The sequence below is a fragment of the Nestor notabilis genome, unplaced genomic scaffold, assembly GCF_000696875.1.
Source record: "Nestor notabilis isolate BGI_N333 unplaced genomic scaffold, ASM69687v1 Scaffold28652, whole genome shotgun sequence".
Lineage (NCBI taxonomy): Eukaryota > Metazoa > Chordata > Aves > Psittaciformes > Psittacidae > Nestor > Nestor notabilis.
This window is the reverse complement of record NW_009919239.1, coordinates 395-24,456: the sequence shown is the minus strand read 5'-3', so window position 1 is coordinate 24,456 and position 24,062 is coordinate 395. Positions and strand designations below refer to the sequence as shown.

General features: G+C 49.8%; 3 protein-coding genes across 4 annotated transcripts; 1 reads left to right on the top strand and 2 right to left on the bottom strand.

Annotated features, from left to right (window-relative positions):
• Window positions 1–654: 654 nt before the first annotated feature.
• On the top strand, window positions 655–1,327 carry CDCA3 (cell division cycle associated 3; the record flags this gene model as incomplete). The annotated part of the gene is made up of 2 exons (XM_010010151.1): window positions 655–802; window positions 1,187–1,327. Coding segments are annotated over 2 exons (289 nt in total), but the record flags the coding sequence as incomplete, so codon positions are not given.
• A 1,558-nt stretch (window positions 1,328–2,885) lies between these two features.
• On the bottom strand, window positions 2,886–12,008 carry GNB3 (guanine nucleotide binding protein (G protein), beta polypeptide 3). Of its 2 annotated transcripts, XM_010010148.1 has the most exons (10): window positions 11,828–12,008; window positions 7,286–7,386; window positions 6,717–6,755; window positions 6,445–6,551; window positions 6,281–6,344; window positions 6,001–6,163; window positions 5,833–5,899; window positions 4,880–5,081; window positions 3,773–3,989; window positions 2,886–3,113 (listed from the first exon to the last, which is right to left on the bottom strand). In XM_010010148.1, exons 2-10 carry the CDS (start codon window positions 7,340–7,342, stop codon window positions 3,007–3,009), a joined length of 1,023 nt encoding a protein of 340 aa, XP_010008450.1. In that variant the 5' UTR covers window positions 7,343–7,386; window positions 11,828–12,008; the 3' UTR covers window positions 2,886–3,006. The 2 variants fall into 2 exon arrangements, with proteins under 2 accessions (XP_010008450.1, XP_010008451.1); XM_010010149.1 differs by lacking the exons at window positions 6,717–6,755; window positions 11,828–12,008 and having other exon boundaries at window positions 7,286–7,342.
• A 1,962-nt stretch (window positions 12,009–13,970) lies between these two features.
• On the bottom strand, window positions 13,971–23,697 carry LEPREL2 (leprecan-like 2; the record flags this gene model as incomplete). The annotated part of the gene is made up of 13 exons (XM_010010150.1): window positions 13,971–14,310; window positions 14,601–14,741; window positions 15,165–15,240; window positions 17,648–17,765; window positions 17,938–18,088; window positions 19,038–19,133; window positions 19,234–19,358; window positions 20,526–20,584; window positions 20,776–20,828; window positions 21,163–21,252; window positions 21,541–21,674; window positions 23,252–23,383; window positions 23,511–23,697. Coding segments are annotated over 13 exons (1,575 nt in total), but the record flags the coding sequence as incomplete, so codon positions are not given.
• Between the last annotated feature and the right edge of the window lie 365 nt (window positions 23,698–24,062).

Here is a 24,062-nt window from a genome sequence, read left to right as displayed (position 1 = left end):
TAGGGACCTTGTTCCTTCCCCCCAGCTCGGCTGTCTCCCACTGCCTCGGGGCTCTGCAGCCAGCGTCCTTTGAGAACTGTTCTTTTATCCAACTGATTTCTGTCAGCAGCTGAAAAGTTATGTTTGCAACCTGTAGTCAGAATCAAGAGGTAAATGTCAGCTCTTCCCCTCTTTGAGGCAGGTTTGAAATTGTAGAGGTCTGTTCAATGGGACTTTGCAGTCTCTCCTTGGAAGAGCTGGGGTGCAAGGGTGGTATAAATACCTGAAGGGAGAACCAGGCTCTTCAGTGGTGCCCAGTCATGGGACCAGAGGCAAGTAGAACACGGAGGCTCCATCTGAGCGCCATGAAATGCTTTGTTTGCTGTGGGGATGACTGAGCTCTGGAACAGGTTGCCCAGAGAGATTATGGAGTCTCTGTTCTTGAAGGTAGTCACAAGCCACCTGGACATGGTCCTGGGCAACTGGCCCTAGGTGGCCCTGCTGGAGCAGGGGGCTTGGACCACATGTCCTCCAGAGCTCCCTTCTAACCTCAACCTTTCTGTGATCCCTTTGCCTGGAAGTCCTTGGATAACAGTCTCTGCACAGGCAAGCAAGCTAGATCAGAAAGGTTGTGAAGCATTTAAAATCCAGGGCCCTCTAGCCTTGTCATGACAGACTGATGTGTTTCCTTCTGTCACTAGGGAGCAAGCCCATGAGATACAAGACCACCAACAAAATCCTAGCAACAACTAGTGGAACTGGCCGCTCTCCCCTCAGCATCCTACAAGATGATAATTCCCCCAGTGCTCCTGCCCCTCGCCAGGTAAAGGTTAATGGGCCCTAGTGTGGGAGGGAGAATGGGCTGGGGGAAAAAAACCCTCAAATCCTTCATTTTCTGTGCTTTGTAGGGTCCCAGTTTGGAACTGTGGCTTCCTAGGCCTGTAGAGCCTAGTGACTTCATAAGTCTTTTTCTGTGGGTCGGTCTTGTCCCTAGGTGCCCACTAGTCTTGTTTAATGTCTGTATCTTTGGCTTTACCGTGGTATTGTCCATTTCAGTGCATCCTTTAGGCTGTAGAGAGAAATCTGTCACTTAAACACTGCCACAAGAGAGCCAAAGCTGAATGGCCTGAAAATGGGCTACATGTTCCACAGAGAACTAACCTTCAATTAACTTCTGTTTTGTACTATGTTTGTTTTATTTCTCTAGGGTAAGAGGCACATGTTGGGAGAGAACCTTGGGGAGAAGAAGGAAGTGATGGTGGATCTGGGCAGGAGCCTCAAATCTGGGAACTGTGCTTGGAGCGACTTGAACAAAGAGAACCAACAGTGCCCTTTTGTGGAGAACTAGGCATTTCCTCCTCCAAGATCTTGCTGTAATTTGCTTCTATGTTTTGAGAGTCTTCTGGGGTGAGAAATCCTACAATAGACTGGAACTTCAGGCTTGCGGTCATTCTTCTCACCTATCCCTGTTGGGGGAAGAGTGCTCTGTCTCTCCTTCCAGGCTCTGCATGTCTTGTGTACAGTACCAACTTCAGCTCTTCTGTTGTATATCGGCTGTATTGACTTGCTGTAGTGTTCTTATCTGTAGCAAATAAATTTGTATTAAATCTTTGCTGATTCTATCTATGTCCTGATAGGACAGTAGGAGTTCCTTGGTTGCCCAGTGCAACGTTTGCTTTGGGGACAAAGATTCAGCTCAGCTCTGTCCCTGCCTGTAACATGCCACCATGGAGCTGTGCTGCGAAGGGTCTGACCATGAACCCATGTACTACAGAGTGAGCTGGGAAATTGCAGCTCTTCAGGTGATCAGTGTCACTTCTGGAGTTCTGCTGCACCTACAAAGGACTGTAGCCTACTGCAGGGGTCTGCTCATGCCAGATCCAAAGCAGCATGAGTTAGTATTATGTGTTAATATTTTGACCTTCTGTTGATAAGTCACTACACCTTCTTGACTTCCACCTCTATTGCAGAGCTTTGGGACTCTATGATGTTGGTATGGTCCAACAAGTGGAATAGGGGCAAATCTGCAAGGTGTGCAAGGATACATTTTCAGCTCTAGGGCAGCAAGCCTCAGGACTAACAGCCTCTTCTCAACTGAAAACATCGGTGAGGAACACCCACCCCTGGGCACTTTGAGGTAGAGCAAGGCCTGGGGATAAGATGTTCTCTGGATAGGGTCAGCAGACAGTATGCACAGGAAGAGAGTTATGTTTGCAGTAGCTCATTGCAATGATGGAAAGAACAGAGCCTGCTGTGCTTATGTGAGCTTTCTTTATTTGCCTGGGCTATGGAGGTCTGTGACAGACTTGAAAATGGGCTGATGGCTACTGGTTAGACAGGGTCACCACACAATGCAGGGGTGAGGCAAAAAGAGAAGGAACAGCAAGAAGCAGACAATAAATAAGAATAAATATAATAATTCCTGGTATTCCAGCAGGCCTGAGGGCTACTTCTCCCTCATTTATGCATAGATAAAATTTGAGCTAAGTCTTCCCCAATGGAAAATGAGCCCAATTTACACTAGCTTTTTGTTTGAGGTTGTATGATAGAATTCTCAAACCCAGTATGTCTCTGAGACTGCCTGCAGGGATATAAGACAGCTGCACAGAGAAGCCAGGTAGAGTTAAGTCTGGGATAAAGGTGTTGGGATGAGGGGCCCTCTGAAGGATGGGTGTCGATGCAGGAAAGAGGTGTTTGAAGGAAGATGCAGGGTCTCTGAACTGTTACGTAAAGTCCTGAGACATAATGAACAGTGTTTTGCAGGTGTTCATGCCTGCACAAGGCTGGAAGCTGCTGGGCCTGTTTAGAGGTAAAGAGAAGGGCCAGTGTGTGTTCCTGCTTCCCAGCTCCCCCTCCCCAACCTCTCCTTTCCCTTTCACTCTGGGAGACCCCTACAAGCGACCTGTGTCTAGAGACAAGCGGGAGTGGTGGGTAGGCATTTCTGTTGTGCTCAGCTGACAGTGCTGTTTGCATGGGCTCTGGCTGTGGGCCATGCTTCCGCTGCTCTTTTCCTCTCTGCTTCCGGCTTCAGTTCCAAACCTTGAGGAAGCTGTCCCAGGAGCCAGTGGCAACGGCCATGCCATCTGCTGTCACCCCTAAGCAGCTCACTCTGTTGTCATGGCCAGAAAGGATTCCTATGGGGGGAAAGAAGAGAGGTCAGGAAAAGAAATGGGGCCTGGGACTGACTATACTGAGGACATGCGTTATAAACTGTGTACCTACACCCCTGTGTATAGTTGCACAACATGTTATGATCAAAATGTGGCTAATAAGAACAAACACGCAGAAGAACTTTTGTGCATGGCATGCAACCACCACCCATAGGACTGGCCAAAGAACAGTGTTCTTGTGAAGGTCTGGCTAGCAGAATTCTCATACAACTGCTTTCACTCTGGAGCAATGGCAGATGACTAAGAAAGGATGTGGCATCCTTGATAAGTCTGAGAAATAGACATGCTATTTCTGCATGGGCTGTGTTGTAAGTAATCAGAGTCTAGGGGCCACATCTGAAAGAACATTGCACTTGGGTGTATTCTATGTATGAGCATCACAAAGGTGCTGGATGGAAGCTCGGGTCCATGCTCAGCTTGGTGCCCTGCCACCAAGTGGCAGTCTGAGTAGCTGGAACTGGCAAAAGGCAAAGGCTGGGAGAAAGTGCTTGTGAGCACTTTTAGCTAATAGGAACCTTAATGCTCTTTCCCCCCTTTTAGAAAAGATAAAGGCCTCTTCCTTGCCTTGGTAGGGACAGAAGATCTCGCAGGGAACGAAAGGAGCACCCCCAGGCGCCACTCACCCACACGCTCTGCTTTCAGGGAGTCCCAGATGTTGCAGTTGAAGTCATCATATCCAGCAAGCAAGAGGCGCCCGCTGCGGGAGAAGGCGACGGATGTGATCCCGCAGATGATGCTCTCATGAGAATACACGATAAGCTCCTGGTCTGCCCGGAGGTCGAAGAGGCGGCAGGTGGCATCATCGGAGCCGGTGCAGATGGCTTCACCGTTAGGGAAGAACTGAGGAGGACACACACCAGGTTTTATTTAGACTGTGCCTTACAGATTTCCTCACCTCTTCACCTCCCTGTTCACCACCACAGAGCCAGGGAGGTAGGAAAACCCACTGGGACAAAAGACTGGATTATAAAAGTTGAGTCTGCTGAAGGGGGAGATCTCATCCTAAGGTATAGTAAAGCCATAGCACCTTGAGAAAGCAAATGACCTAAGGGCTAGAACCACTGCAAGACACCCCAGTCTTGAGGAAAGACTAGTGTCTCTCTAACTCTAGCTGTTATTTTGGGGGTTGACAACTGTCCACCCATGATTTCCCAGATGGGGTCTGACATGATTCAGAGCTACAAGAACCTTCCTCCGATCCTCATGCCCCAGCCTTCTCATACACACTTCTTTTCTGTGTCCTTGCTACAAGGAGCAAAGAAGAGCTCCTCAGGAGCAGGTATGGCAGAAAACTGTGTGGCTGGCAGAGTAGCATGAGAGAGGTGAGAAAAGCTGTACTAACTGAGGCCAATGGAGGGTGGTTCAATCAACAGAGGTTGCAGGAAGCTGGCAGACTCATTTGGTTAGCCACATGGGATTAAACTAACATATTCTTTGCCCTGCTACCTCTAGGGCTCTGGTTTGCATCCTTGCCTCTGAGGGGGATACTTGCTCCCAAATATCTGTGCTTCTTCCTCTTCAGAAGATCTCCCCAGGAAGAGCCAGCCTCCACACTTCAGTGAACGTAGGCTCTTCCTGCTTCAATCTGGATCATGGGGCTAAAGAAGGTCTTTTGAGACCCTTGTTCCCCACACGACTATGACAGCTTCTTTCAACCTTGTCCCAAGACCCCGTTTCAGAGCTGGTCCATTTTCCTTGCCTGCCCAGCACTGTGAAGCCAGCATACGTACACAGATGGCGTTGATATCAGACTCGTGCCCTGAGAAGGTCTGGCGGCAGGTGCCCTCTCGCACATCCCACAGTTTGGCAGTAGCATCGCAAGCCCCAGAGATGAAGAGTTTGAAGTCTGGGGAGACAGCCAAGCTCATACAGTCACCGGTGTGACCCAGGAACACAGTCTTCTGCTGCCCCGTCTCAATGTCCCAGAGTGCGCTGTGGGAGAGGAGAGAGCTTCTCAGAGCCATCCCAGGCAGAACAGGGCTACAAATGGGCTAAAGAGCTACCACACTCATAGACAGAAGGAGGGAAGCCATGGGTCTGGCTAAGCACAGGAAAATGAGGATATCCCTGGAGTCAGCTGTGTACAACAGGAGATGTCTTCACAGCTGTTGCTAGTCATACCTTTGCCAAAGCAGAGCTAGACTGAGGCTGGGGGTGTGGGAGGTTTGACCCTATTCCAATAACTGTGACAGTTGAAGGAAATACTGAGAGAAGGTTAAGAAGACCCCACAGGCAACCAGGTGGCAAAGGTCTGCTGCATCCACACTTGTAGGATGCATGGGCCATATTGACTGGGATCCCACGTTACAGCCAGGCAAACAAGCCTTGTGTAACCTTGATCTCTGATGGAAATGCCACATCTTGTCTCATCCTCAGTCAAGAGGTTCTTCCATATAAATTCATCATGTTTTCTGTCATGACACTGTGCTTCGTGAGAGCTGACGACATGGTCCTTACTGCTGCACCAATAGACCTGCATTTTGACCTGTTTTCCACTGGGATAAGAAGCACATGTTCTGCCAAGGGAGGAAGAATGGATGTGGCTTCCCAAGGTGCTTTGTGTGGCCTCCATGTGTAGGAGGAATTAGTCCTTAGCGGACTGCTGTAGAGCTAAAATACTGCACTGGCCACTAGGCACGAGGGATCATGTCACTAGGATGTGGATGCAGAAGGTAACACTCACCATGTGGTATCTCCAGAGCTAGTCACAATGTTGTTGTCATCAAGAAATCGGCAGCAGGAGAGGTAACCTGGGAGGTAGGAACAGGCAAATATGAGAAATGGGGTAGGGCTACAGGAGTAAGGTTTGGAAGCAAAGGGCACCCAGGCTGCAGGCAGGCACCACACACACCTGTATGGGCTGAGAGCTCCCTGCTCACTTTGACGTTGCCTTCACGAGTCTTCAGGCTGTAGATGGAGCACATGTTGTCAAGGCCTCCACAGGCCACAAAATTGCCTGAGGGGGCATAGGCACAGGTCATGACCCAGGAGGAACGCAAAGGGATGGCATGAACCTGGGAGGACAAGAAATCATGTCAGGTGTCTGGCAGCAGAGAGAGCAGGACAGGGGCATTAGCTCCAAAGGGGACCCGCTCCAGCATCCTGGTTTGCTGCAGCCATCAGACTCCTACCTTGTTAGTTGTGTATGTGTCCCACACAATCAGTTTCCCATCTTGTGAGGCACTGACCAGAAGTCTGTAAGAGAGAAACAAGGTCATGTTAGTAGGTCTCTTCCCATCAGAGCCTTCTCACCCTTCACACCCATGTGCTGCCCTGCACCCAGCACGTCTCTCACTTGGAGTCTGTGGACCAGTGCATGGCATAGATCTTGGCCAGGTGCCCACGCAGGGTTCTTCGGGTCCGCATCTGGATGCGGCCAACAACCTCCACACCAGACACGATCTGAGGAAACAGGGGGAGAAGAAGAATTCACCTTGGACTGGCAGGAGCTTTATTCTCCCCACATCGCTGCCTCCTAACTCCATTCCCAACTGGAGAGAGTCCCCCTTGGAGCGGTGCTGGCTGACACCCCACCACCCTCACCTGCCCGGCCAGCCCTGTCCTTACCTGAGCAAGTGTTGTGTCTGCGCAGGCTTTTCGGGCATCCTGGAGAAGAGACGAGAACAGATGGGTCAGGAAAGAAGCCGTGACATGAGGCAATGTGGAATGCAGGGGCACAGCCTGGGGGACGCTACAAGTAGGAACTGGGCCTTTGCTGTGTTTTGGCTGTGGCCGGCACAGGGAGATCCTGGTCTGTGACCAGGGCACCTCGGAAGGTGAGCTAAAAGCTGCTCAGCATCCAGTGCCCCGTTGGACACCCTTTCCATGGATCTTCCCAGCTGCCTCCCAGAGGTCCTGGGGACACACTACACTCTTTGGCCCTATGCAGACACAATGCTGGTAGCCACTTCTTTCTCACCATTGTATTGTCCCGTCTTCATTCCTTTCTTTTCTTTCTCTTCCCCCCACCCTCCATGCTATGAAGATCTCTACCAGCACTTAAAGGACTGTGCAGAACTGCAGGGGCCTCAAGGATATAGATGGAGAAAGCTGAACCCCACGCTGTGGCTGAGGAGGACAACTTGGACACTGGGTAGACACCCTCTTGGCAGTTTCATGACTGTTGCCAACATTACCGCAATCTGCTTCTTCAGCTGCTCAGCCTCCTGCTTCATCTGTTCCATTTCACCCATCTTTGTGACCTAGGGGTGGCTCTTCCACCTGGGCAGCCTTGAGTCTGGGGAGACAAATCCAAGGAGAGAGGTGTGAGATTGAAAGGGCATTGGTGTGACTGCTCAGCTATGCAAATGTAGGCACCTCTGATAAAAGCTTTGCAACTATTTCTTGCCTGAATGCTCAGTAATGTGCTGTAACTGGTCAAAGCCCTTAGCAAGATCATACTTGGCCTGATGAAAGGTCCGTTTGGTCTGGTATCCTGCTTACACATACACTGAGAAGCTGAAGACCTCTAGAGCTTCTTACGGAGGTTCTGGCCACACTTGTCCCCTCACCTCTTTATTTTTAATCTTTCCATCCCAAGCCCTGCCAAGTTCTGGGTCTGCCTCATCGGCTTCTCCCTGTCTGTGGCAGAGCTGTCCCCGTCCATGGCCGAGCTGTCCCCCTCAGCTTCAGGAGGAGGAGCCCAGTGGCTATCTCAGATCATTTGTCTTAGGTAAAAGCGTCACCAGGCAGTGCCCACCTGGGGGCTAGTCTTTGACCATCAAGGAAAAAGGATCTGTAAGGATCCATGTAAGTAGGTAGTGATATTTCTCCTACTTTCCCAGCCCCAGCTTTTCACTGATGTCCAAAGCTAGAGGCAGCATTAGTTGAAAATTCTGGATGGAATTTTCTTCTATGCATTTGTTCGCACAATTTTTGTGCTCATGTCAAAGTTTAGCACCCTCTGTACCCTCAGGCTCTGCAAGGAAGATTGGTTCTGTTACCCCCCAGAGACACTAGTTCCACCTGGTGGTCCCTAGCTTTTGAGTTGGAAGAATCAGCAAATAACTAGTCTCTATTCACCTCAGCATCACTTGGTATTTTACAGATCTTTGTCATATCTGTCTTCATCCATCTCTTTTCCAGACTGCAGAGCACACTTAGTCATTCCTCCCATGTAAGCCACTGCATCCTATTATCTCTGTTGTTCTCTAAGCCCTTTTCGGTTGTTTAAAGAGCATAGGTGATCTGCTTTTGCAGGGAGCAGTGATCCAGAACTGTGATCCATATCCAAGATCCAGATGCACACAGCAGCTCTGTCCTCTTTTGTTGTGTGCGCTTAAAACTTCACCAGTGATTCCAGCATCTCCCACTCTTGTAGCCAATTTGGGTCTTTAATTGCTTCAATCTTTGTCCTGGGTAGATGTGAGTGTCCAGAAGTGCTCTATGTGTTGTTCACCATTAGAAGCAGCGCTTTGCCCCAAGGCCAAGAAATGCTCCAGCAGCGCCTACAGCATTCCTCTTAATCTGTGTGGGTCACACCACCTCCATCCCCCTCTGGCCTGTTGTGTGAAAGCCTCATTTTTTCCAGCCAATGGGGTTTTGGGTCCTGCCATGCCAGGCTGCACTCCTGCTGTGGGCAAGCACATGCAGGTAGCTCCCACCTTTGCTTGCTGCTTCATAGAGCTCTTTGAGTTTCCCTCCAGAATCCCTTCCCTTGTATGTCTCCATGGCTTTGCTTTGATCCTCCGGGCAGAGTGAGTTTCTGTTTGATCAATGACTCCTGCAGCATGGTTTTGACTTTGGGAAATACAGGGCGATACAGGATTCCCCTAGCTCCAGGGAAGCATGATCTTATCACTGGGGAGGCTATTTCAGGCTGTATGTGCTGAAAGGCTTGTACCTGCCGACCTCAAGCCTGAACGGAGCCACAGCACCGCTGCCTGCTCCCTGCCCATGTACTGGATGTGGCTGCTGGCCCGGTCTGCTGGCCCCACCACATGGCGAGAGAGCAGGAGAGGAGCCCAGGGCTGCACTGTCGGAGTCCAGAGGCATGTGCCTCAGGCACACTGAAGGATGGGGACAGACCAGCACACGAGCTGTGCCCTTTTCACTGTTGTATTTGTCTCTCCTTTAACCAGAATAGTAATGAGGGGGTTCCTCCCAGCAAGGATGCATAGCTGCACCTGCCTGAGTGATGCTGGGCACGGAAGTTCACCTCCATGCACTTATCCTCTGGGAAGGGGCTGGGCACCCCACGCCATCTCTCAGCTAACTGACAGACTGGCAAGATGCTGGGGAGGGCCTTTCAGCTTTCGAAAGAAAGCATCCTCCTTATCTTGTGGTGGTTGCTGCTCAGTTTCAAGTGTACAGTCAAGCTGCAGAGACTGCACCCAGCTCTGGTCACTTGCCTACCAACACACCAAGTGGCAAACCTGAACTTGCAGCCACTCTGTGAAGAACAGCTCTACCGTTGTGGTCCACACCTCCTCCTACCTCAATTTTCCCTTCATCAACCCTATGCACTGCACTGCCTTTTCTTGCTGGGCCACCTCTTCCTCTGACTCTCTCCTCCCAGTCTCCACTGCTTGGCCTAGAAGCTCTCCAGGCTGTTATTTCACACACATTTGGCCATCTGAGATTGTTGTCCATTCACCTGCCCTAACCTGTCTTTGTGGACTTCTTGTTTTTCCCACCCAGGCTTGCATGGAGACAGGAGTCTTGTTCTCTCTTTCTTCCAGCTTGTGCCCCATGTGAAGCTGGCTGCACACGTCCTCCTCATGACACATCGGAACCCCAGCCTTCCTTGCCTCTGTCCTCCTTTTTTACCATGCTCTTCCCCTCTCTGGGTGTTTCTTTCTCAACTCTGTCACTACCATGGGAGCACCAGTTCACAGGCTCCTGCTCTGTGAAGCTGCACAACCAGACAAGGGGTTTTTGGAGCCAGTAGACAGATAAAAGGGCAGGGGCATGATGCTGAGGATGGATAAAAAGGGCTAAATATAGAGAAGGTGCAGCTCAGGTTCAGGACTCTGTCCAAACCTTTAAATCCCTTTGGGGGAACACTCTAAATGAAGTTGGGAATTGTTCTTAGCCTCAGAAGGACAAGGAGCCACAGATGAGAGATAATAATAGCTCCAGCTTTGCCTGTTACCTCCAGCCATCACATCCCTCTGCATGTTGTGAAGAGTGAGTTACTTGGTCCTCAGCTGCCTCCCAGCAGCACCACGGCAGGTGTGCAAAAGAGCAGCTCCTCATGGCCATGTACATTTAGAACAGGAAAGGGAGGAACCGAATAAGGGACGAACAGAGGAAAAAGGAATGGAGTTTGGAGTCAAGCCAAGGCATGTTCCTGCCGTGACCAGTGGAATCCTAGGGATGCACATTCGTTGTGGATCCACAGCTTAGTTCACTGTCGCTCATGATAGCTGCCCGGCCTGGTTTTAATGGGGAAGGCTTCTAAATGGTGCTCACTCAATACTTTCTCAAAGTAAGGGCTCTTAGTAATGCCAAGCAGTAGAGGAAACTAAGTCCTTAGGTACCTTTGGAAAAGCAATTCACCACCGTCAGCATTGCAAAGAGCTACTGCCAGGAGGATCTTTGCACCAGTACTGGTCCAGAGTCAGTTCAAGCCAGCCCTGTTCTGAGCTCTGTGTTGGCTGTGCTCATCCACTTCACAGTTCTTGGCTTTAGAAACCATGTTTCATTCCTTCTGCTCTTTGACATGACAGTCCTTTCCCCTCCTGCCTTTTCTGATACACTTGCTGGAGGCACCTGCTGTAGCACTCCTGTCTGTGGGCAACCAGACCCATCCTGAGCCCTTGGGTGTCTGCTTGTAGCAGAGCTATTGCCTCTACCATGCTGTGAGGATGATGGAGATCCAGAATCATCCACCATCTGCCTTTTGCTGCCACACCATGACTTCTCAGGACAGTGGCTAAATCCCTTGCACCCCGCCATCGCTGGGGCCCAGCCTGCACCCCAGGGGCTGTCCTATCGAGCCACCTGCATCACTCTTGTGGGGATCAGGGCACAAGAGATGGGTGGGAAGAAAGGGGAGGTGAATCCCCTTATTTCCTATCTTCCAGGTAGCTTTCCCCTCCCTGGGAAGGGAGTGGTCCCTCTGGGGGATGCTGGGGAAGGGCTGTAGGTAGAAAAGGGAAAGGTGCTGGAGGGAGGACTGAGTATTAATAGGCAGCATTCATAGGTCTCTGTGTAATCCCTAGCTGGCTTCGCATGCTCGCCCTGGTGACCCTGGGCTCCTTGCAGAGCCGGATACAGAGATGATCCTTCTCCCCTGTGATGGAGATCAAAGGCCAGGGTAAAATTACCCTGCTCTGCTCCTTGCTTTCTGAGGGCTCCTTCTCCATTCAGAAAAGCAGCCAGCTGCAAAGAGGTCTGCACAGTGGTGCACCACGAGTGCAGGGCTGTGTACCATAGTAAGTACCAGGTCTCTCAGGGGAGGCGTAACCCCCCTGTTCCAGTCTGGAAACTGGTGAGATTTACCTGCCAAAGGGAGAACAAGCAACCCCATCCCGGTGCAAAACCTCTCATCATTATAAAAGACATCTCAGTGCTAACCCCAATCCCTTCCCCACCGTCATCTTCCCTCCCACATCCTCTGATGGGATCAGTCCTTGTACAAAGACTCCCTACAAAACCACACCAAGAAACTCAGGCTCCCAAGTGCTGGGTTCACCAAGGTGACCTCAGGCATCACAACACGGCAGCATCCTTACCGGGATCTGTAGACCGAGGTGGGTTGTGGTCCCCCCTGGATGGGACCCTCACAGCCTCTTTCCCCTGCTGAGACACGGCTCCCCACCAGCCAGAAGCCCCTTGTCACTGTGTGGTGTCCACTCGGTCCAGCGCGTCTGCACAGCGAGTCCCTTGCTCCCGCTCTGCTCCTCAGCCTCTCCCGGGACTGATCTCCCCATGGGAAGGCTGTGGACGGGAGGGGTTGGGGGAGGGCTGATTCCAGGAGCAGCGTCAGGCAAATTAAATCAGACACCAGAGACTTGGGGAAATCGGATTGGGATGTAATGCAAAGCAGGTGGGATGGGGAGGGGTGAAAAGAGAGAGTAGCACTCTGCTCCTGAAGGGAAGGAAACCATCACGGGTGCGTTGGACTCCTGTTCATATCAGCAACTAATAAAGTGCAGATTAGCCAGAACAGGCCAGGATTAACCAGCCACTGGGGCAGAGCTTGCTGCACCACACAGCGCACAGGAATTCCCGTTTTCCCAGGGACAGTGTGCCACCACTCATGTGATGGACATGGTGGGAAGAGGGATGGTGCCACCCACAGCAGCCTTGCCAAGAGAAAACCAATGTCAGCACCAGGCTCACCCCCCTCTCTGGGCAGCAAACTGGGCTCTGTATGGGGGAACCAGAACTGGGCACAGGGGTTAGGGGTGGCAGAAGATTTGGTGGCATGCCTTTTGGCAGCCACTTTAGTGGGATGCTGCGAGGGGATTATCTTGGCCTCAATCTCTTTTAATCTCTCCCACGGCTTTGGCCCAAGCCTGAGATAAATACCTTTTAACGGATCTCATCTGACGTCAGGAGGCCATCAGTCTAATCACCCAAGCCAACTTTGGGCAAAGCAAGCCAGAGATGTGGATATTGGCCCCTCACCCCCAACATGTCCTCATCAAGCAGGAACCAGCCAGCATCCCCACATGGATCATGGGGCAGCTGTGTGATGTGCACGGATGTGCTGGACCTATCGCCAGGGAAAGGGCATTTGAAACACACACATCAAAGTGTCTTCTTCCTGTGACCCTGGGGAGGATGGAGGCAAAGGGGTTGCTGCTGCAGGTTTACCAAGCTTGTGTGTCAAGGAAGTGCGGGGATCCAGACTGAGGAACATCTTCCCTTCCCATGGAGCAGGGGCCCTGTGCCAACAGCCATGACGGGATCACCCACTCACCTCCTACACCACTGGCCCTGGCCCTAAAGTTTTCTTCCAGCTGAACTTTAGGTGAGGTCTCCATGCTCAAGTCTCATTGAGGCCTGATCATGTCATGATCACAGACTGATCTCAGGCTCTAATGCTTCCCAAGGAAAGGGTCACTGCTCTTTTTGATACTCCATACCCACCCCATTCAATTCCTGTTTGGCTACAATATAATCTCATCTTGGTACACTAATCCCTGAGCAGTGACAGCAGATTGTATGTGTATCAGGGTAGAAACTGCTAAACAAAGTCTCTCCTTTGTTTTTAGGGGCAATTTAGTGCATGGAGAGAAGGGAGAAAAAGAAGAGAGGCCTTGCTGCAGGGACACGTGAGTATACAGGGCTCTTCCTAAAGGCACACCTCACCCTTCCCAGGGGTTAGCCATGGCGGAGCTGACTTTCCCTCTTGCTCCGTTATTGGAAGTAGCTGGCATCTGAGCAAAGACTTTGTTTTCCTTCACTGAGGGCTCACTCTCCTTCCATTGTTTGTTAAGTAAATTTCCACCAGCAATGAGTGTGCGTGTCTCCCTCCCAGCAAATAGACTCAAGCTCCCACAACATCTGTGTCCAGCATTTTGCTTTTATTCCATAGAGTTACAGTTCCTCACCTTCTCCTTCTCAGACCAGTTGCAAGGTTCTGGAGTGTGCAGGTGCCTAGGAAACTCAGAGGCTTCTGGTTTAAGTTCCTGAATGTGAAGACAGACCTTGCTGAAAGACCCCAGGCTCCTCCTCCCCCTCTCAGATTTGGCCCTGGATGACCAAGAAGCTGGCATTGTGAGGAGTGGGGTGAGGAGACCCTACCTTCTGACTTCTGAGTGGCACAGACACATTGGTGAGGCAGTGAAGAAAGTTCCTGGTGTCACTGACTTTAATAACTGTCCCTGCTTCCATTTTTCAGCTGCTGGGATGTCACAGAGAAGAAAGCTACATCCCTCCCCATCACTACGGCTCTAGCATGCTAATACACTGCTCCAGGCCTCTGTGGTCCTGGTGCTACCATGACCTGGCAGGCCATGGTGTGTGCCAGTCTTGCCCCTGGGGCCCCTAATACTCAGAACTCATCTCTGGCCCGCAGCTCCTTGGGGTGCTGTGTCCTGTCCAAGCCAGGCTTGTGTCTCTGGCTTGTATACCTGGTTTCACTGCTGGGAACAGGAGGCTCTGAGGATGATCTACCACTGCCATCAGCTCCTTGATGTTCTTCCCCATCAGTCTGGTCCTGCTCCACAGCCCTCTGCTCTATCAGCTCCTCCGCCTTCAGCCGTTCCTACAGCCATGGAGACAGAGATGATGTGAACCCGTCCCGGCTATGGTCCTGGCTCACAGGGGCTGACAAGACACATCTCATCTTTGCCATATCCATCCAACCCACCCAGAGCCCATTCTCTCTTGCAGGATCCATCACAGGCTAGTCTCTACACCAGGTGCCTTGTCAGAGGACAACCCTCAGCTGCTGCACTAGGCCCTGCCCCATGGGAAAGCCCACTAGCTATTCTCTGGGGGGATTCAATCTTGCTTGGAAGTACTTGTAACCCTTTCTCCAGTGTGGTCCTTTACCTGCTCAGCATGCTCCTGGGAGTGTGTGTACCAGAGAGCAATGGCACAGCGCCTTCCACGGCTCACTGCCCGCACGCCATGGGGGTTCTCCTTGCCAGAGCTGAAGGCTACCAGCCGCCCACACTTCGGATGCACCTCGGCCTGCCAGAAGAGAAAGAAGGGACAATGAAGCCAGCAGCCCCCTGCTCTGGGGCACATGGCCCTTCTATAGAGGTCATGCTGCCTCTGGGAACTTGGAACAGCAGACAGCCACCAGGTAACCACTGCCAGTCCATAAGCAAAGCAGATGTTGGGGAGTAACAGAGAGAATCAAAGGGACAGCACAGGTTGCAGACACCCACAGACTGGAAGAGCCTGGAGCATCTCAGCTAAGAAGGAGTTAATCTCTCTTCTGTCTGAGATTTGCCTCAATTTGCCTTTAGCTGCTCCTATTTGAATCTGCCACAGCACCAGTACTGGATTGGGTTTGGAATGGCGGGATCCAGCAACCAACTAGTTTCCTCCCACCCAGACCAAGTCTCACACTCTGTCCTCTCTCCTTCTTATGGCCACTCCCAGACTTACTGTGACAGTCACAGTGTCCATTTCAGTGAAGAAAAGGCCTCCACCTTGGAAGTCATCATTGAGGTAGAGAATGCCACTGTGGACAAAAACAAAGAGGACATATGGGAAGGTGAATCTCATTCCTCCCAGGTGCTTCCTCACATTCATCACAGGAGGCTGTGAATACCACAGGTTCAAAAAGCAAGTAGACCAGTTAGCAGAATCCATATGAGAGTGTTAAATACAGCAGTGCCTAACCCAGCTGATCCCTGAGCTGCAAGCCACAGGAGCCTAAGAGAATATTCCTCTACACTAAGGCTAAGAGAATTACCTCTACATGCTTGTCCTGGTTTGGTTTGGTTTGGTTTGAATCTTCTGCAGCATGCACCTGTAGCACCATTGCGACAATGCCCTGGACTACACAGACCTTTGTTCTGACCTGGCATGAAGTTGTTTATGTTTTAAGATTAGGAATAATGCAAAGCCTGGAAGAGGAGACTGATCAGCAAAGAAAGCCATGTCTTAAGAGTGAAGGAATTTCAGGGTAACATAAGAATGGTCAAGAAGCAGCTCAGTACAAGTAAAAAAGAAACTTAAAACAAGGCATTTCTTTACTATGTTAGACAACAAAGTAGTGAGGCCAGTGTACAGTGTAGGTAAGACTATAGTTGACAAGGTGAAAGAATGGACTGCAAGCTATTTGCATTCCTCTTGGCATTCAACTAAGCTGATAGAAAATGACAGAGGAATGGAGGCTCATCACTAGGACTAGGAGAAAGAAATAGAAATCAACACTGTGACTGCTGAAGCAAAACGTTAAGGACATAAGGACAGTGAGAGGATTACGAGCCCTGAAAGCCAGGAAGGCATAGCTCTTCTGTCACAGAGTTTTAATAAGACAGTGAAGTGAAGGTGGTAACATGACTGCGGAAAAGCAAGGAGACCTCTCACAAGTATGAAAGGGCAGGAGGGTAAGGTTAATGGTTGAAGCATAAATGGGCCTGTTAGCCTGACTGTAGTAGTCTGGAGGGCTTTAGACTCCATTTCTGAGAAGGATTATTGGGGGACAAGAGGTAAATGTGAAAAGTCTTACAATATACGATGGGGGCACTAAAAGGAGATCGGGATGGCCACACAGGCATTGACAAAACAGCTGGTTTGTCAGGGAAATGGTTGATCTCAGCACTTTGGACTCCAGTAAAAGTACTGAGAACAGTGCTATAGGGAAATGAGTAGAAAGGTGAAGAAGAGCACGTGAACAGCACACAGTGACTAGTGCACCAATGGCACCAAAAGGAATACTGTTCGCATGGAGGAGGAGTACTGGGACTCTTGGACTCCTGGGCCCAATCCTGTTCAATAATTAATGACCATAGCACAAATACAGAGAAGAGATCCAGGAAGTTCGCAGCACAGGGACATCTTTCAAAAGGACACTGGAAGAGCTCAGCCCTTTGGAGTTCCTTGGTCAATTATAATTAACTCTGCAAAAGGACAGGAATACTCCTGAAGATAACTCTGTGGCAGAGATCCCAGGAAGATGTTTTAACATTCATTCAAGGAAAAGTCAGAGAAGCCCACTCCTCAGGGAGGAGTGATGTGACAGGACAGCTTTCCCAGGGGAGGGAAAATGATCTCACCAGTTACATGATAGAGCCTGGTAACTTTACAATCTGACTATACCAAGTCATCATCTACACCAGAAGGAAAACGGACTCAGTGATACTGGAATTCCTTCCAAGACCCACATGCTTACCATAGGCTGCTCAGAAAAGATTTCTGCTCTGGGTACAGCTACCACTCAAAGAAAAGGCAAATAACACTTCTGGATGCCCAGGGATGGGATGGGAAATAGGAAGAATCAGCTGCAGCGAACTGACCGCATTTGGCTGCAGTGTGCAGTAACTGTCACCATCTTTAACATACATTTCAGGTTCTTACATAAACGAGTAATAAAACCTGTCACAGGCTGGGAAAACACTTTCACATGGGAAGAAAAAACCCAACACGAAGTATTGACAGTGAATCTTAAGAGAGATGAACAGAGAGAATAGTCACCAAAGTACACTGGCTGCTCAACCAAAGGAAATACATGGCGCTTGGTTCTCCCTCTCCTTTAATACATGGAAAAATGTGGAAGATGGAACTTGATTAGATGAAATAGTGTCATAAGGGCTGGCAGTGGGCTGTGAAAGTGTGGCAGACCTACGAGACAACAATCTGTTATCATAGTTCTAGTCTGTGTAGCCTTCCAGCATCATTCTGCTCTCCATTAATGATGGCTCTGAGGAGAGAGAAAAGGCAAACCTTCCCAACCTAGGGAAGGTGTTTCACACATCGTTCTGAAGACACTGATGCAGCCTTATGCCTGATGCTACAGTCCTGGCTGGCTTTGAGCCATCAACCCATCACCTGGTTTCTATAAGCTGAGCTCATCCTCAGATGGGGCTGAGGAGACATTCTGATTTCCACATGACCTAATGCAGGTCCCTTTCTTCTCTTACCTGTAGTCCCTGTACACATAGGCAGGTGGTTCTTTCCAGCACTCTTGCCCCTCAGGATCCAAGAGACAATTATCAGCATGGACAGGATGACTAAGATCCATGCGACCTTCCTGTTCCTCTGAAAACGGGAGTTACAAAGAAGAACAGGGGTATTTTCAGTTTCAAGAAAAAACAAGGCACAGAGAAAGGGGCACAGGGGGAGTAAAGGGAAGAGAGTCTCCTGAGAGCACATGGCTGGAACTTAGGAGACTCTCCAGGAGACAGGCGCTAACAGGGTGAAAGATTCTTACCATCCATGGCTGTGCGGCACACAAGGTGCGTGAAGGAGAAATGCAGTTTCTTTCCAGGAGTAAAATAGGATTCTATGATTTTCCGTGATTTCTCACTGGCCTGCAGAAGCAATTTGGCATCTCTCCAGTCCACGTCCCCATTCTGGGCCAGCTACAAGTGAAAAACAAGCCTGTTAAAATACTTGCATACAAAGACTCTCTAAGAAATGCTGTGTACACGTATGCAGTACGGAAGAAGAGACCTGTGTACAAGTCCTGTGGTCACACATCAAAGAAAAGAACATGTTTCCTCATGTAAATGTAAGTCAGGAGTACACCTGTACAGTACAGCAATTCTCTCCTCCTACTCAGCACATGAAGCCACACCTGGAATGCAGCATCACTTTGAGTCCCTCAGTGCCCAAGCGACACGAGCTAACTGGAGTGAGTCTTCAGTGAAGGGCCTTAAGATGGCAGGGGTGCACATCTGAAAAGGCTGAATGAGCTGGGTTTCTTCAGCCTAGAGAAGGCCAAAGGAGGATCTAACTACGGTCTCCTGTCACCTAGAAGAGCATTACAGAGAAGATGGAGATAGTCTCTTCTCAGAGGGATACGCTGAAAAAACAAGAGGCAACAGGCAAAAGCTGCAGCAAGGAAAATTTTGGTTAGACAGAAAAAGTTAGTCTTTCTCAGAGTGGTACACACTGAAAGAGGTGTCCAGAGGGAGTGGGGAATCTTCACTCCTGGAGATGATAAGGACCTGCCTGCACAAAACCTCAAGGGATCTCATCTAGCTTTGGATTAGCCATGCTGTGAGCAGGGGGTCCCATTAGAGACCTCCAGAAGCTCCTTCCATCTTATTATCCAGTTCTCATGTCTGCAAGACTGCGCAAGGACAAGGAACAATCCCAAAACCCTGTCTCACAGGACAGAGAGCATTTATCAAGCCCACCATGTAAAACATGCCTAAACATGACAGTGGAGGGGACTGCACTTGTGCTTGTGAGGAAGATAACACTTCCATGCCCCCATCCAGACTGCACTCCACAGAGACAAATACTCGGGTGACAAACACTGTTTCTGGACAATGAGGAAGGTGTCAGACTCACAGAGCCACTTACTTGCATGGCCTTCAGAACAGTCAGCCCTTCAAATCTCTCATGTGGGGTATGAGGTGACCGTCTTGCCCGGTAGCCATCTCCTGCTTCTCCCGCGGCCTAGAATAGAAGGGTACAGATGACACACCTTAGGATGTCATCTCTCCTCCATGGAAATGCTGCAGTCCTGCCTTCTGAGGAGGGAAGACCCAGGCCTCACCTTTGTCAGCCGGAGAAGGTCCTTACACTCAGACTCCGTCAGCACTCTGTCAAACACAACCCGCTGAGTTCCATTCATCTGGTGGGAATCCATCGTGACAGCAATACCCTCAAAAGGCAAAGGCCCTGTTGAGAAGCAAGTACAGACAGGCATGAGCAAGCTTTGGACAAGAAGCCCTCAGACACCAACCCCCAGTCTGGATAAGGAAGTGGAGAGACACTATACATTCTCTGAGGAGAGGGGACAGTTCCCCAGAAGTGCCCATTCCTCGCAGACCTGGGCCACTTGCACCCCTCACATGCTTCAGGGGAACCAGAGCATCAGCTGGGGAAGCTGGCCTACAGTGAGTGCTTCAGGAGCCAGCAGAAACTTGGGGCCTGCTGGGAGAGCAGCAGGGAAAAGTTGAGTGCACTGTGAATCGCAGCAGCAAAACAGGTCCAGCCTACTGGGGTGAGACTCTGGAGAAAAGAAGCAGGTAAACACCTCTGTCAACCCTCCTTTCCATCACACATCTCATCCCAGAATTATCGCCAGTGAATCTTTCTACTTTCTTCAGCCCCAAAGAAAAGAAATGGGTATTAGTTAGTGATCTGATCTTTTGATCTTTGGCCTTTTTTCCCCCTGGCTCTGACCTCTGCATGGTCAAGAATTCTAAGGCACTCAGGCCCTCAGAATGATGTGCCTCCCATGTGTCACAGCAGAGAACCACTTGGGATCACTTCAAGGAAAGACTCCAGGACAGAGCCCTGCAAGAGGCTGTGTGTCCACACATAAGAACAGAGGACCAGCAAGAACACGGTACTCTGCACTGCAGTCTACAGCATTTAGCCACAATACTCTTGGACTTGTGTTTTTCAGGGAAAGACTTGCCCAAGCCAAATAGTCTGCTTCCAGTTTCCATTTCTCCCCCTCTCCCCTTGTCCCCTTCAGAAAAATGGTGTTTGAAGTTGGGCTGGTGGAGTTGAACCAAGTTTGGTGTAGACACTCCTGCCACACTGAACAGGGATCTGCATGTCCATAGACTTGTCATGTATTCAGGCACCACTGCTCTCAGCTTCTCCAGCCACAGTGCTCTGAGTTCCCATCCCAGAGACATACGCAGTGAGATTTTGCAAGATTACACATGCATCAAAGAGGGAGAAAAGAAACAGTAAGAAGACTTGCTGAGCCATTCGAGTCAGTCTGCATCTATGCTAGCATTCCAATGTCTGAAAACGGAAGAAAAGACAGCACTTAGCTGGGCTAAGTCTGGCTGACTGCATCCAAGTCCTTCCTGAAGCTCTTTTACTTACCCCTCTTATCCCTCTCTTCCACATCCAGAGTTTCCTGCTTTTGCTTCTCCTGATCCTCTCTCGGGAGCAAGGGAAAAAACAGAGACCAGGGCTGTCAGAACACAGAGCTATGCCTAACTATCCTCTGTGGTAGCATTTCACACCCTTCCTGCTCCTGTTTTGTCCATTCCTCAGTAGGTGTTACTGTTCCTTGTACCATCCCCTACTTCCAACACTTATATTTCTGTCCTATTTGACTTGGCAACCTTACCTGTATTTCTCCTTTAGGTTTTCAGGAATCAGCTCATCTGGAGTCCAAAGATCCTGGAGGAACAAATGCTGATGGTTCAGTACACAACATTCTCCCACATTGGATGATATCAAACAGCCAGTTCCTTGTCCCACTTCTCCAGTGAATACCAGACCAATGGCTCCGGCCTGCTTCCGACAACAGCCACAGTGGGCTATGCCTATTGTTACAGCAGCAATTTCAAACTAACTTCAGTCCTGGAGCAGCGGGAAGGCCTTAAAGACCCCCCTCATAAGGACTCAGGGGTCTTTCTCATCAACATATGATCCTTTCTGGATCGTGTGCTATTGAAATGAATTCTGGTAACTATTGGTGAAATGAGGGCAGAAAGATTAACATGATACTTACAGGGTCATTAAAAGTTCCTCCTAAATGCTCCACTGCATAATAAATCAACTTCTTCTCCATCAAAGATCTCTGCACATAATGTTGAATACTCTAAGGAAGCAAAGAGGCTGTTAAACAATCACCCCATAAAAGACAAGCCCATCCCTGTCCAGGGCAGAAAGCTGCCTCAACACACTGCTGTGCACTTTGAAAACCAGGTTCTGTCCTGAAGGGACCCTGCCTGTACAGACTAGAAGTAAACTCAGGCTCCAGTTTCTTTAGTCCTGGCCTTGGCACAAGTCTGCAGTGAAACATGTTTCCCTTTTTGTCTCCTGGATTCTGATCCTGTTGTATGGGACAGAGGAGGGCCAAAAAGTACAGACCTGGGGTTGTACCTACCTCTCTGGCTGTAACAGCTCTGTCCTCTCCCAGTCCTGTGCGATACTGGTTCATCTTCTCCAACATTAGCTCATCCATGGGATAGAAGAGCAAGTAGGAAGCAGCGCATTCAGCAGCCAGCGCCTGGTTCCCAACTTGTGCAGGGACAGAAAAGAACGAACAGGTTAGTCTGTGAAAGAGTCAACGTTAGCAGCAAATGTGCATAGGCCAGCAGCAGCCAACACCCTGCTTAGGACCGGACAGCAGGAGGCCTTACAACAGAGTACACATCAATCCCTGCCTCGCTGGGCCTCTACCCAACAGTGGGAAGGGAATACAGCGAATAAACCTGGTGAAGAATGGGTCCACTTTCAATACTTACTGGGAGCTTGTTCAGAGGAGATGGAGGGAAAAAAGGTATATATTTGGAAGAAAGATGGTCCCACCTCCCTCACCCAGTTGACATGAAGAGGGGTCTGGAGGCTTCTTTGAAAGTGGTCTGACAGAAGAGATGAGGCAGTTGGGACAATGTAGAAAGGAGCAGAGGTATCCAAGAGAAGAGCTGAGGGACATGTGAAAGTGACAGGGTGACAGAATGATCAATACCATGACAAGCCATCACTTCAGTGAGGGCAGGGAGGGCTTGATGGCTAGCAAGATTGGAATTTGCCATAGTGATAATAGTATCTGGCGTGAAAAGTAAGAATAACAACATCACTTAGCAAAACAGAATGTAACAATAGGACTTTGTATAAGCAATGCATTCCTTACTAACCACATTAACCTAGAAAGAGGAACTAAAGGACTGATAAAAGGGGCCTGCCACAGAGGGTGCCAAAGACTGGATGATTAACAAAGAAACAAGCCAGCAGAAACGGTGGTAACAGAGTGAAAGGTGAAGGTGGCAGGGGGAGACTGTGAGCACTGACTCAATTCAGGACCAAAAAGGCCCACACCCTCAGGGAGCACGCACTCTCATTTACATTGCAAAAGAGGACAATTTGATGCAGGGAAGATAGAGTACTAATTAATATCATAATTTATCAACTTTTGACCAATGAAAAGTAATTTCTTTGTTCTCTCAAATGTAAAGAATCATAGAATAGTTAGGGTTGGAAAGGACCTTAAGCTCATCTAGTTCTACCCCCCTGGTATAGACTCTGATGTATGCAGAATGAGGGTGTGCCTGCTTTGTGCAGCTACCACCTAGCACCCTATCTTGTGCAAAAGAGCAAGTAAATAAAATACCTCGACTCTGTGTTTATACTGGCATTTTGCACAGGAGGTAAACAATCCCACTTTTGGGACTACAGGCTGACTCAGAAGGAACACCACTGCTGAGATGAGATATATATGCATGACCTAGATAGGAAGTGGGGGCCTGGTCTGGAGCCATGTACTAAAAAAGAGAGCATAAAACACACAGCAGATAGTTGGTGCAAGGGAAGATAAAGAGAGTGCTGGAAGAAAGAAGTGGGAACAGCCACACATTGCAGAAGCTGCATAAGGAAAACTGAAGTGGACCACAGGAAACCTCTCCTAAGGTGGCCACAGGTTTTAGAAAGAAAAGAGAGGTTCTGGGAAGAGCTGGGGGATAGAAAGAGGGAGACACAGGTAGCGCTCAGGTCAGTGTGCTTACTCCTTCCCATGACATGCTGTCCTCCAGGCCCAGAAGCAAAGGGCAAGTTTAGGGGTGCCACAGCATCACCTGCTGGGTTGTGGCTTTGCTCACCTTGATCGTAGGCAAACTGCAGTAAATCAAGATGAGAAGGTATGAAATCTTCTGTGGCAGAAATCCGCCCTGGCTTTGTGGCGATTTCAAGGACGCACTGCTGTCTGCACTTCAAAACCTGAATATAATGGGCTGCAAGAGAGAGGAGCAAGAAAAGCAGTAGCTCACACTTCTTCCGGACAGGAGCACTGGGAAATGGGGTGCGTCCAGTGTGGGAAGCACGGCCTTCCTACCCAACCCTCTGTGAATCTAATGCTACCTGCAATGGCTTCGTACAGGCCAGGTTGCATCTCTTCCTCCTCCTCCTCATCCTCCCAAGGCCCTTCACACAGGGCACGACACTCTTCCAGTGCTGACAGCGCCTCTGTGAGTGACTCCTCCAGCCTGGCCACAGCCTGCAGGTACTCATCTGCATCGTAGTGCTGCACCCCAGCCTCATATGCTTCCTGTGAAGGACAGATCCAGGTCCCTCATCAGCGTGGGTGACACCAAAGGATGCCTGAGACTTCAAGTCGCTCGCAGGGTAGTACTGACATCTAGGGGCCTGCCCGATCCCGCACAGCCCACTACGCAGTGACAGCGCATCTTCTGCACTTAAGCCAAATACAGTTCTCCAAGGCCCTGCAGCCTGCTGTAACCAAGGTCTCTGTGGCACGCTTGCAATGGTTTGTCTTCACCCCGAAGAGAGGACTTCAGGGAGACCTTCTTGCAGCCTTTCAGCTGTAAAAAGGGTTTTTTAAGAAAGACTGAGTGAGGCTTTTGACCAGGGCCTGTAGAGACAGGACAAGAAGCAATGGTTTTAAGACGAAAG

What these genes read in the sequence shown, in the direction of transcription:
- GNB3 (XM_010010148.1), bottom strand. Translation starts at nt 7,342, where the DNA reads ATGGGTGAAATGGAACAGATGAAGCAGGAGGCTGAGCAGCTGAAGAAG. An exon ending in CACTGGTCCACAGACTCCAA is followed by an intron (nt 6,345 to 6,444) that starts GTGAGAGACGTG and finishes TCTCTCTTACAG; the next exon opens with ACTTCTGGTCAGTGCCTCAC. An exon ending in CCTGAAAGCAGAGCGTGTGG is followed by an intron (nt 3,114 to 3,772) that starts GTGAGTGGCGCC and finishes TTCCCCCCATAG; the next exon opens with GAATCCTTTCTGGCCATGAC.